Source organism: Musca autumnalis, unplaced genomic scaffold (assembly GCF_047663935.1).
Source record: "Musca autumnalis isolate F117 unplaced genomic scaffold, ASM4766393v1 scaffold_5, whole genome shotgun sequence".
In the NCBI taxonomy this organism is placed as follows: Eukaryota; Metazoa; Arthropoda; class Insecta; order Diptera; family Muscidae; genus Musca; species Musca autumnalis.
The window spans coordinates 104,639,146-104,652,048 of NW_027412088.1; the positions used below are offsets into that span (position 1 = coordinate 104,639,146).

The 12,903-nt window shown below is 32.3% G+C and overlaps 1 protein-coding gene across 2 annotated transcripts; it reads right to left on the bottom strand.

Annotated features, from left to right (window-relative positions):
- Positions 1 to 7,496: 7,496 nt before the first annotated feature.
- Positions 7,497 to 8,603, bottom strand: Cpr49Ad (Cuticular protein 49Ad). 2 transcript variants are annotated; one of them, XM_073992907.1, is made up of 4 exons: positions 8,468 to 8,603; positions 8,207 to 8,262; positions 7,720 to 8,143; positions 7,497 to 7,653 (listed from the first exon to the last, which is right to left on the bottom strand). In XM_073992907.1, exons 2-4 carry the CDS (start codon positions 8,207 to 8,209, stop codon positions 7,580 to 7,582), a joined length of 501 nt encoding a protein of 166 aa, XP_073849008.1. In that variant the 5' UTR covers positions 8,210 to 8,262; positions 8,468 to 8,603; the 3' UTR covers positions 7,497 to 7,579. The 2 variants fall into 2 exon arrangements, with proteins under 2 accessions (XP_073849008.1, XP_073849009.1); XM_073992908.1 differs by having other exon boundaries at positions 8,207 to 8,597.
- Between the last annotated feature and the right edge of the window lie 4,300 nt (positions 8,604 to 12,903).

Sequence of the window (12,903 nt, forward strand, 5' to 3'; positions counted from 1 at the left end):
GTGCGTAATTATTAAGTAGACAAATTCAAATTACAATCATACGCACCAAAAAGTTAAAACACAAAAAATGCCATAACTCATCTATTTTTTAACCGATTTCATTGGTTTTTCCCATTTTGTAAAGCTAACTAAATTTCCTTCTTGATAAAAGTAAATAATTACGCAGTTAGGTGTCTTCTACGCAACCTAGAGCACGAGGAAAAGCATTTTCCTGTTTTTAATGCGTTTTTGTCACACTTAAATCTCTACAAATTAACCATTTGATACCCGATTTTTGAAAATTATGTCTTGTTCGAAAGACATGATTTTCACTTTTTAAATAAAATATAAGCTGTAAAAAACTGCTGTGGAAAAAATATGTTATTGTGTTTTGTGTTTTTCACGATTTAACGTGGTGTGCAGATCTGGTCTATGGTGAATTTGATGATTCGTATTTTAGCAGACACTACTTAACGGACATAGCATCCAAAACATTTCGAAATAATTATTCTCACATAGTTGACTTTATATCTGTTCTACGGATAAAGCATATGTATGATAGGACGTTTCTTTTAAAATAAGCATTAATTATTTTAAAGTAATAATGAGTCTTAATTCCAGTATTCTTGTTTTAATATTAATATGCTGAAAAATCTTGTAATACCGCGAAATATTCGTCGTAGACGAGATAAAACGATCAAGCCATGTGTGTTCGCCTGTCCATTATAAATTGTAATCAAACTCCAGGGCCCTATTCCACGACCCAACTTATCAACTTTTCATTTTGCACTTAGCAATATTTTTGACAATTCGCAAATGTGTGCGTTCCACAGAACCCTAATTTTCGATAAGTGATAAGTTGCTAATGATAAAGTGAGTTTGCTTAGTTTTCAAAAAAATTAGCCGTCTTTTTGATTTCTGTCCCACAAACGTTCTTTCTGCTAAGTAAAAGTTGTAACGGCAAAGTGTATTTTGCTAAGATTTTGGAAAAAATGTGATCTTTCGTTCAACAGAAAACTCTGCATTTTGATTTTGCAGATCAAATTTTGATAAGTTTGCCTTAAATTTGCGAGGAAACGTTCTCTTTGCCAATGTACATTGTTAAAGCAAGAAAAGTTTTAAAAACGTTACGACGGTAGATTTTGTTCGGAAATAGTGAAAACACGGTTATGACAACAAATTGTAAGGATTTTTCCTAACTTCCACCCCCCAAACCACCCCTCTGAATTAGCCATCCTACTTCGAACACTCACTCTCCGAAATTCCACCCTGCGAACAACTTCACAAATCGATGTTTCTCGATATTACACTTAGACTAAACAATATTTGAGAGACTATTTTTATTTTATTATTATACTCTCAAAATAATCATTTGCGACCCTATAAGGTATATACATATATTTCTGATCAGCGTAAAATTCTAAGTCGATTTAACCATATCCTTCCGTTCGTCCGTCTGTTTTAATCACGCTATCTTCCGAACGAGTTGAGATAAGGGGGTGAAATTTTGTACACACGTGTCTTAGATCAAGTTCGAAGATGAGCTATATCGGTCCACGTTTTGGTATAGCCCCCATATAGCAGTACCGTCTGATTTCAGCTATTCAAAGTTTTTTAGCTACATTTGCAGAACAAATTAGTTATAATTTGTCAATTAACTGCTCCACCTTGTGGAGAAAGAAAACTAATTACTCTACGTTAGCTCATGGTGAAGGGTATAAAAAGTTCGGCCCTGCCGAACTTAACGCTTTTTTACTTGTTCTATTTCGCTTCATTTTGTTTTATTTTGATTTAATTTATTGTATTTTATTTTATTTTGTTTTATTTTATTTTCACTTCATTTTATTTTGTTTTATTTTGCTTTTGATTATTTTATTTCACTTAATTTTATTTTATTTTCGGTTTTGACTTTTTTATATCAATCGATTGCTATATTTGCGTTTTATTACGGTAATAACTAGACATCGGATTTTGCATATTTGCATATTTTTTATTAATAAAGATACGAAAATTCTGATTGGACCAAAATTCATTTTGAAGAAAACTGAATGCAATGACAGGCTCATATTTTTTATTTTTTTGCATATTTGAATATTTTGCATATGCACAAAATATGCAAAATATATGGAAAATATGCAAAATATGCAAAAAATATGCAAAATATGCAAAAAATATGCAAAATATGCAAGTTAATTTTTTGACAAAAATCATCAAATTAAATTTGGAAAGTCATCAGAAAGTGTTCTATATTAAGTTTATTCTCATTAAACGTCGATTTCTTAGCAGATTATCATGTTATTAGTTATTATTCCGCCACAGCAATAAATCTGGACTAAAAGACTTAGAAAATTTCCTATAACACAGCCTTCTTGTTACAACATAAGTTGCTTTCTAATACAAATTTGTTCAAAAACTCAATCAGAAATGTCAAAATGTATGTATCCAAATATGTTGATAGGTTCTGCTCGGCCAAAATTGTCTGACAGAATAACAAATGAGCCAGAAATTAAGACTAAGGAAATATTGAATATTACATAAAATCTTTCATATTTAATTAAAAACATATAACAAATATATACGGTGCATGAATATTTCCCTCTGAATTTTCCACACGGAAAATAATTTTTAAAAGTGAAATTCTTTTAAAATCGATATTTGTTAAAATTTAAAAAGTACTGGATTCGCTTCATTATGGCGTATACTAGTCGAATCGACAAAAATATTCCCTTTTTGAGCATAAATACGGAAATAAAAAATTGTGAAATTGGGGAAAGGAAACAAATTCTGCACGGAATTTTTATTCATGATTGCACTGATAACTATATTTTAATACCCTAAGGGTATTATGTCTTAGTGAATGAGTTTGCAACATGCAAAATGAAACGAAATAGACCCACAGTTCCTTTTGATGATCTGCATAGATTCGCACTTATCCATCTCGCCATGTCTTTTTGAAAATAAAGCACAGGTCACATTTATAGACCACTTTGCATAAAAATTGGGGATTTTTTGTCCCTAGGGCGATCCCTATTTTGGTAAGAATTGATTCAGATTTGGATATTGCTCCCATATATACAGTTGATTCGCAATAATCCCTACACCACAGGTTTCGGCGGTGTCCGAATTATCAAAATGTTCGGATTAACGAATTGTAAGGAAAATAAATTATTTTATATGATTAAATCATTCGTGGAAGTTATATAATAATACTTTTTTAAATTGTAACTGCTAATTACGAACACTTAAATGAAAGTGCTCTACGTGTAAAAACTAGTGAGATTTTGCTACTCGAAAATCCGGAAAAAGAAAAAGCCAATCAGATTGTGAAAGTAGTGCTAGAAATATGGCGTTTTTAAAGTTTACATCAGGATGTAAACAAACCTAGGGACAGATGCATAATTTCATCGTTTTGTAAATTAATATTCCATAAAATCTTTTAGGTGTATAGTGCATTTGGCAACTTTAATGACAATATTGTGCGAATATTTTTCTTAATATATTTATTTATATCCTATACAACAAGACTAATGTGTCATGAAAGGTTTGTCCTTGTACTCGATAATTTTTACTAAATGTTGCTGAAACAATTTTTTTACCAACTTCTCCATTAAACAACTGTCAAAATTCAAAGCATTGGTAATAATTAGTACAAATTATCGAGTACACGGACAGGTATAAATTAAACAATTGTGTATACAAAAGGGTTATGACTTTTCGATTGTGTTATCAAAATTGTTTTCCTGTAGCAGGAATGAATGAACTATATTTTTTAGCATTCCAAATACTTTTCTAGCAGAAATATGTGAGTGGTTTTGCCATTTTAAAGACAATTCCAAGGTTTTTGACTTATTTTACGACTACCACTCTATTGTGTGGTTTTTCTAAGTGATGTTATTTTGCACTAATCATTGGGCGTTCTTCATTTTGCTTATTATCCATCGTGCATGGGTATAACAATAATGCATTACTTTTCGCCGAGGAGTGAACATTTTCCGCTTCTGCATTAAGCGGTTGTATGCGTACAATATAGATCGATATTATAAAATTATGTATTTTTAGTGCATTAAACTAAAACCCTGTCATCAATATTAAAGCGGTAGTTAGAGCATTTTTCCAAAGAAGCTTTTTGACCACAAAGAACAAAAATTGCCAATTTATGTCTGTATATACTGAATAAAAGACTAAACACTATACAATATATTCAAATCCAATATGTGGATATTCAAAACGTATACTTCTAATTATAGTTATATTCCAGAACCTGGAATCGTAAATGGTGCTCTAGTACTTTTTCCCATTTTTTTGCTAAAAAACGAACCCTTTTTCCAAAAACTAGAAAAAATTGCGCTTTTATCTAAACAAAAATAGCGACGACTAACTCTAGCTCCTTTGTTTTTCTGCTAGACAATTTTGGCCGATTAGAAACTATCACCATATTTGGACACGTTGATTTTGACATTTCTGATTGAGTTTTTGAAAATTTTCCATTATCTGTATACATTTGTAAAGGAAATTACAAATTATGTTGTAATAGGAATGCTGGGTTGTTTGACATTTTCTCACCTTGTGAAAACTGATTAAAGACTTGTTAGTCTAGATTTATTGCTGTGGCGGAATATCTGGAGAGTCTCAATAACATAATAATCTGCAAAAAACTATGTTAAACGTCAAAAAACTTAATTTAGAATGCTTTTTTGATGATTTTCCAAGTTTAATTGACGATTTTTGTCAAAAAAACACTTGCATATTTAGCATATTTTTTGCATATTTTGCATATTTTTTGCATATATTTTGCATATTTTTTGCAAATATCGGAAAATTGACGATCAAAACGTCTAGATCCAAAATTTGAGTCCAATCGGATAAGAAATAAAAAACATGCTAAAATCCGATGTCTAGTAATAACTTATTATCTCAAAATATCGTCGGTATTCTCTAAAAATTATTAAAAAGTATTCTCGTATCTTTTATTATCGTAAATGCAACAAACTGGTATCTTAATTTCCAGGCGAAACGGCTGAAGCTAGGATCCTGCAATTTAGAGTGAGGGTTTCTAATGGCGATTGGGTGTGTGATAAGGCAGGGTTTTTGAAAATTCGTGCTAGAAGGGTTCGAATAATACTAAAATGTACTTAAAATTGTACGATTTGAGTGACTTACTGGTAATCAACACAGAGGTGAAACAGCTGGATCAAGAATCTTGAAATTTTAAGTGAGGAAGATACACTTGGTGTGTATGTGGGTTGGAAGATATGCGCCTGAAAAAGTATTCATCTTGATATCATAACCGATTTTGACCTTCAAGATGACGTTTTATGAATTTTATATGTTTGCAATGTTTGTTCTTTATGGCATAAGTTAAATCTTTGCCCTTGGGAGTAAATCAAAATTCTTAACGGTTTGGAAGATATCAGTCTGAGAAAAAATATCCCTTTTGGCATCAAGACCTCAAGTCTTGGGCGGCCTTAAACGCGAAAGTGCAAGTGCTAGCGACAAACGCCGAGACACGTATCTCCTCTTTTTTGGTCTTCTATAACGCTGCAGTGTCAGAATATGGTTAATTTGTTCATGTTGCACGGTATTATTAATATTATTGTTAATGCAGCAAACTGGTATCTCAATAAATGCGTTTCATGCTTTAACGAAAAAAGATTAATATATTATTACTACTAATATGCATAGATGCACTCAATTCCCTGATAATTGCCTTTTACACTTTTACTCAAACACCGATGTATCAAAAGATAAATCGTTTTTTATCTCTCCTGAAAACTTGTATTTTTCATGTTGAGAAAGTAAGGCATCGATATTATTTTTATTTGTTCTATACAAAACTACATTTACTTTCCGTGCAACAAAATGTCGCAATAATGATAGTCACCATTATATGGGGGTATACCAAAATGCGGCCCGATACCGTCCATCTTCGAACTTGACATGCCCCCAAAAAAAAGACCCATCTTTCCAAAATTTCTGAGGCCTATCTCAAATTTTTGTGGATGCTATAGTGATTACCGTAGACGGAGAGGCGGATTTCCGTAAAAAAAATTAAATAACTCACCCATTTTTCAACCGATTTTATTAGCTAATTTAATTTTCTTTTTGGTGAAAGCAAATAATTATACTGTTTGGTACCTTCTAAGCAGCCTAGAGCATCAGGAAAAGCATTTTCCCCATTTGTTCCATTAACTGAGCCATTTGTTAACCGATTTAAATAAATAATACCTTTTTCGAATGATATTATTCACTCCTTCAATCAATAGAAATCCGCAGTAAAAAAGAAGTTATGTCCAGTTCTTACATCTTGTCTTTAAAGTCAATTTTTGTTATACCTTAATTTAAGAAAATTAGGGAAATAAAGTTAGCATTACCAGAGATTTATTATTACATCTGCCATTTAAAATAAATGTTACATTTTGTAAAAATATGGCAATATCAAGCAAAAACAACTGCACATCAAACTAACTCAATTCTGATTGGTTTGATTTCGTTGGGTTTGCTCTCAAATTTGTCTCGTTTTTGGTGAAGCATACTTTCGGGCGGCTTTTAATTTTTAAAAGAAACAAAAACCTCCTTTTAATTTATCTGACACTTATTATTAAAGGAAACACGTAAGAACAAAAACGGGTTATCTGTCCGATACCGGCCAAAATTTAACTACAGAAAGGATGTAATAATAGGCCTATGTCTGTTTAAATTTGAAAATACTTAGAAACCCCGTTTTTCACTACATTTACCGTTATAAAACAAACAAAAAAAGAAGAATTGACCCAAAGGAACCTAATATATATACATATAGCCAAAACGGTCTATCTGTCCATAATAAAATAAAGAAAATAGCAACTAACGTTTCCAGTAATGACGGTGTATGTACGAGCTATATCTCTGGCATATTGCCATGCCAATCAACTTATATACATACATATGTATGACAGGACACCTTAACTATGTCGTAATAATAGAAAAGAAATTTCGTGGAAAACTAGTGTTCAGGGGTAGTGGTATATGGTATCACATGGTCGGTCCTGTCCGGCCACTCTGGCATTGTTTAAAAACGGCCAATGCAGTGAAGATAATAGCTTCGGATTCCGCCACCGATCCTCAAATTAGTTTTCTTCCAAAAAAGAACTCCGTATACCCCTTAGAAAATGTTTTAGCTGGCACTGTTGTACAGTGGGTACACAGAACCACCTAGCACCCTGAATGATCGGGTTCGATTCCTAGTCTAGACAATTTCAATGGTGCCAAAAATAAAGGTGGCATTTCCGGAGTATTATTTGAGCCATGTAAAACTTTTCTACCAGTGGTGTCTTATGCCGACGGTCCCGTATCACTGAATATATTTAAATCGGAATGTACTCACTGATATGAAAGAATTTTCCCTTGTCCCTTCTGCCGAGACAAATATTTCCTTGCTATTTGTTGAACTGAAATAATCGCCACTGCGGAAATAAAAAAACTGCTTTTTTTGGTACAGCACATTTTTGCAAATGCGGTATATTTATTTCCACATTCATTAGTATCTTGTAAATCTCTTAACGCTATTTTAGTTTGTGATATTAAAGAATATTAGAAAATAATTCGTTAAATTATGGTTTAATTAATGGATTTTTGTAATTTCAACATTGGCAGCTGGCAGAGAGTTGGCATATCGGGCAGCTTCAAAACCATCAACTGAAACCAAGAAAATGTAAAATTTCACACAAAATTTCCACCATTATATGCAATATTTTTACTTACAGGTATATACAGGGCGATATCCAGCTTCATCAGCAATATAGCGCACACCTACACGAAGACCTTCGGGAGTAATGTAAGCGAAGGAACCTTCAATTTTTTGGGCTGGTTCATCAGCTCCAATATTTACACTGGTACCGCGAGCATCAGCGTGAATACCGTTCTCGGTGTCAAATTGATAGGCAAAGCTACCATCAACTGGAGGTTCGACTTTTTGTTCAACAATACGCGACTCATTGGCAGCGACATCGGCTCTGTATGTCTTCAATAAATTGTCATAGTAACGACGTTGATTGTAATAATCACGGTTTTTGTAATAACGACCATCATAGTATTGGCCATGATAGTACTGGCCACGGTTATCAACTGGATTGGCTGAGGCAAGGATGCACACTGTGGTCAAGGCTAACAAAGCGATAAGGAATTTCTGAAAAAAGCAAACAAAATTTATTAAGTTTTTTTGTCTTTTTTCGTTGGCAATTTCATATACCATTGCGATTTTTTATAATTTCCTGTGTATCTCACTGAAGCACTGTTCCTCGAAAACTGTAGCAATTTTTAAGACAAGTCAACAATTTATAGATATTGCCAAGCAAATTTCAAAAACCAAACAACATCATTTATTTGGCAACCAGAAAATAATATCCCACATAGCTGCCACCACCGATGATGATGACCGACAAAATATGTTTCTGATATAATTAAAACATAAATTCTTTGTTTTTAAAAATGTCTTTAAACGTTTTATTACTTTTTTAAATGAGTATTTTGCATTCATCCAATCGTTTTGTTTGGCAAAGTTAATTTCCGTTCCATATTTCTATGAATTTTAATCGATACGGCTGAGTGTTCCTGTTCTTATTGTGTGGTGGCATTTTATTGCTACTTGGATTAGAACAATTCATTCAACAATCGTTTTTAAATGCTACGATAATAATGGGTTATGCTGAAACCAATTTTCTTAATCTACTTATGCTCAATTCTTATCCATACAGTTAACGCTTATGAGACCAAAGGTGAGACATTTGGACAAACAATGTTAATAGCATGCTCAAAATTGGACGAGCAGGTATACAACTCTCCCAATTTCGACAATTCTCATATTTTCTAATTTTTTCACCAGGGTTTAAAGAGCCACAATGTCTAGAAATATTGGATCCTTCCCTTCAATAACACTGTACAACAAAATTTAACTTTTTTTTAAATAACAAGAAACCCCGCACAGATTATGAAAGAGGACCGAAAAAAGGAAGACACGTGTATCAGCGTTTTGAAAGTTTACGTCGGGAAGTAGGCGTTGCAAGTTCCGCCCATTTCTACAGGTTTTGACATCAGATTCCTTGGAATTCTTGCATTTTAGGTATAAAGTGTCCTTGGCAACAATGCGGGGTATCTTTTTATGAAAAAAATTAACCCTCATGCGAGTTATTAAAGGGGTCTTTTTGGTCCATTTTTCAAAAACGTTTAAAAACTCCTATTCTACAAAATTATTTGTCATAAAATTCTACTATAGGTCCCGAATACACCAAAACTCTAAATCGTACCTACACGCCAGGAATCTGCCAAAAGTAAAATCACGTTTTAGGGTTAATGTTGTACTATATTTGAGTTTATTACGTTATGTCTCACAAAACTTCATTCCAGATAGAAGACGTCAAAGACAAAAATATTCTCCATCAAATTTCAATATAAGTCGCCGAATAAATGAAATATGTATTTAAAATATATATCAAGAAAATGTATATATCAAATTTGCCAACAAAACACCCAAATATTTTTTGAATAAATTTGTTTTGTTTTATTTTGATTGTTGGTTCGGCTTTAGGTCATAGAAAATAAAAAGATGTTTGGTTTTGTTTTTTATTATTCTTTTATTTCTCCAATATTTCGATTGTCATCGACAATCATCTTCAGGGATCTATTTCACAAATAATAAAGCACATATTACAAATTGATAAACAACTAAATATAAGACAAATTATTACATTTTCTTGGCGAAGATCACCTGTGCTGGTTTAATGTCACCATCAAACTAAACTTTGTTACGTCTATGTTTTTGTACTAATTTCCTATACATATGTGCACAGTGGTCTGTATCAGTCTTATAATTAATTCTTTTTTCATTAGGTACGTCTATTATATGAAGCATCTCCAAAGTGAATCGTCGTTTATAATTAGTTTCCTGTGATAATATGTCTGCGTTCTTAAAGTTCGGTTTATACCCAGTAAGTGCAAAATGGGCCGCTAGCGCTGTTTTTTGTTCCAATGATTTGTCTGTTTTTTGATCCGACTTGTGTCCGGATGGTCTAGTTTCAGTTTGGTTTTTGTCGTACCAACATATACCTTCCTTTTTTTTTGTTCTTTTTTCGAGTTAATGCATGAAAGTAACAGGAAATTTAGTTTTAGACGAAAGTTTTTAAAAAAAGAAATATTCTACACAAAATTTCACTATAAGTCCCAGAACAAACTATATATCTTAGTAAAACACTTTGTTAAGATAATGACATTACAAAATTAGATATTTTAGGTAGAAATTATTTGTTAAACTTTTAGACTCTTAATTATTTATTCCATACTGAGTCAAAATCTTCTAAAATACTTCACTTTTTGGGGATTGTGTCAAAATCAAATTTCATTATGAGTCTCTGAACAAAAGAAATTAGTAGCTATAATATTTATTATCTCAAGAAGCTTTCGCTTTTTATATATGATTTAGGACCATATTCTACCGTTTTTGTTCACATTTTGGTTATGTGCGGTCACAAAATATATATATTTTACAGATGTTTTTTCATAATAAATTTTTTCAGAAGATCACATGTGCTCGATCCACACTGTTTTTGGAATATCTATGGTGTATATATAGGGAAAATATTGACAACCTAGATCGGACTTTGTAAAACTAAGTATTTTAGTACTATAAACTATAATAACGTCATCAGGATAAGCCAAAGTTTCCTGATATTGTATGTGAAAATGCGGGGATAGTCTACGGATATTGTCCAGTGAATATATATCCGACATACGGGTCCTAACATCCATGATTTTGGCATGGTCTTAAATACTATAATGATGGCAACTACTCCTGCTCTGACAAAATTGAATGAATATTTTGTGACCGCAGATAACCAAATTGTAAATAAAACGGTAGAATATGGTCCTAAATCATATATAAAAAGCAAAAGCTTCTGGAGATGTTAAATATTATAGCTACAATTTTTTTTGTTCAGAGGCTAATATAAATTTTGATCTAGAATAAATTTTAATTAAGGGTCCAAAAGTTTAACAAATAATTTCTACCTATAATATCTAATTCTGTAACGTCATTTTCTTAACAAAGTATTTTACTTATATATATAGTTTGTTCTGGGACTTATAGTAAAATTTTATGTAGAATATTTCTTCTTTTAAAAACTTTCGTCTAAAACTAAATTTCATGTTACTTTCATGCATCAACCCGAAAACAGAACAAAACAAATTTATTCAAAAAATATTTGGATGTTTTGTTGGCAAATTTGATGTATATATACATATGTATTTTCTGGATATATATTGTAAATACATATTTCATTTATTCAGCGACTTGTATTGAAATTCGATGGAGAATATTTTTGTCTCTGACGTCTTCTATCTAGAATGAAGATTTGTGGCACAAAACTTAATAAACTCAGATAAAGTACATTAACACTAAAAACGTGATTTTACTTTTGCCAGATTCCTGGCGTTTAGGTACGATTTAGAGTTTTGGTGTATTCGGGGACCTATTTTAGAATTTTATAACAAATAATTTTGTAGAATATTTTGATCTGATACGATCTCATTTTAGGGGAGTTTTTAAACTGTTTTAAAAAAATGGATCAAAAAGACCCCTTTTAGTGACTCGAATGAGGTTTAATTTTTTCATAAAAAGATACCCCGCATTGTTGTCATTAACATTGCCAAAGACACTTTATACCTAAAATGCCAGGATTCCAAGGAATCTGATGCCGAATATTTCAAAACCTGTATTAAACATACTACAACTAAGGAAACCAAAAAATTAGTTAAAAATATTGGAAGGTGTAGGCGCGCTCCTAAAAACGACTATTTTTTCCTAATTTTGGAAAATACGTAAAATATAATAGATATTATATTATATATTGTAAAATATAATATATATATTATGTTCATTATTGCTTTTTAGATAAATTGCATTTAATAAATTGCTGTATCGTTTACACGAAGTGAGCTATATTATACGGGACAAGGGAGACTTCTCTCATATCAATGAGTGCACCCCGATTCATATTTAGCTCAATGATATGGGACCTACTGTTTATCGCCGAGTCCGAACGGCGTGTCTTAAGACACCACTTGTGAGAAGTTTTTCAAGGCTGAAATACTCAGGAAATGTCGCCAACATTACTGAGGGGTATTTTGCCACCGTTGAAAAATGTTTGATGTTGCCTGGCCGCGGAATCGAACCCCTGACCTTCTGCGTGCAAGGCGGGCGTGCATACCATTGCACCACGGTGGCTGAAATTACATGGGTAAAAATGTGTGAATATCCATATCGGCATTAAGTATAGCTTTTTACCCAAATTGACATATTTTAAATATAATTATTAGTTTTTATATGAGTTTTATGAAACCCCAAGAATAGGGTGGGGCGATTTGTGTGGAATGAAAAAAACCTTAATGAGCCCTTCGCGTTTCTGATTCCTGGGATTGAACTGAGCAAAAAAGTCCTCTGGACCATATATCTACCGTGAAAATCGAGCCTCCCGATTTTAACTTTAAGTTTTTTATTGACGTTTTTTGGATATTTTCGCATATAACAACCAAACCATTGAGATTTTCGATCCAACGCAAAGGCAAAAATTGTAGCCAAGACAGTTCTTGAAAACTCTCTGATACATCGCAAAAGCATTGGAACGCTCCTTCAGGCAGTTTTGGCCTTAAGAATGTGCAAACCTTTCGGAAAATGTCGATAAATGAGATTGTGCTACAAAATTTGACCAGAAAATTATTCAAGCGTTCTGATGCAAAATTCCATCGTGTTGGGATCCATGGAGAACGAAAATGCCTTTACTTCGTTTGGGTCACTTCGTTTTATTTTTTTATACCAGTTAAAGTAGTGAAAATCTGAGTTTCTTATATTTTCAAATTTAAACGGGCATATCTTATTTTTTCCACAACGGATTTCTT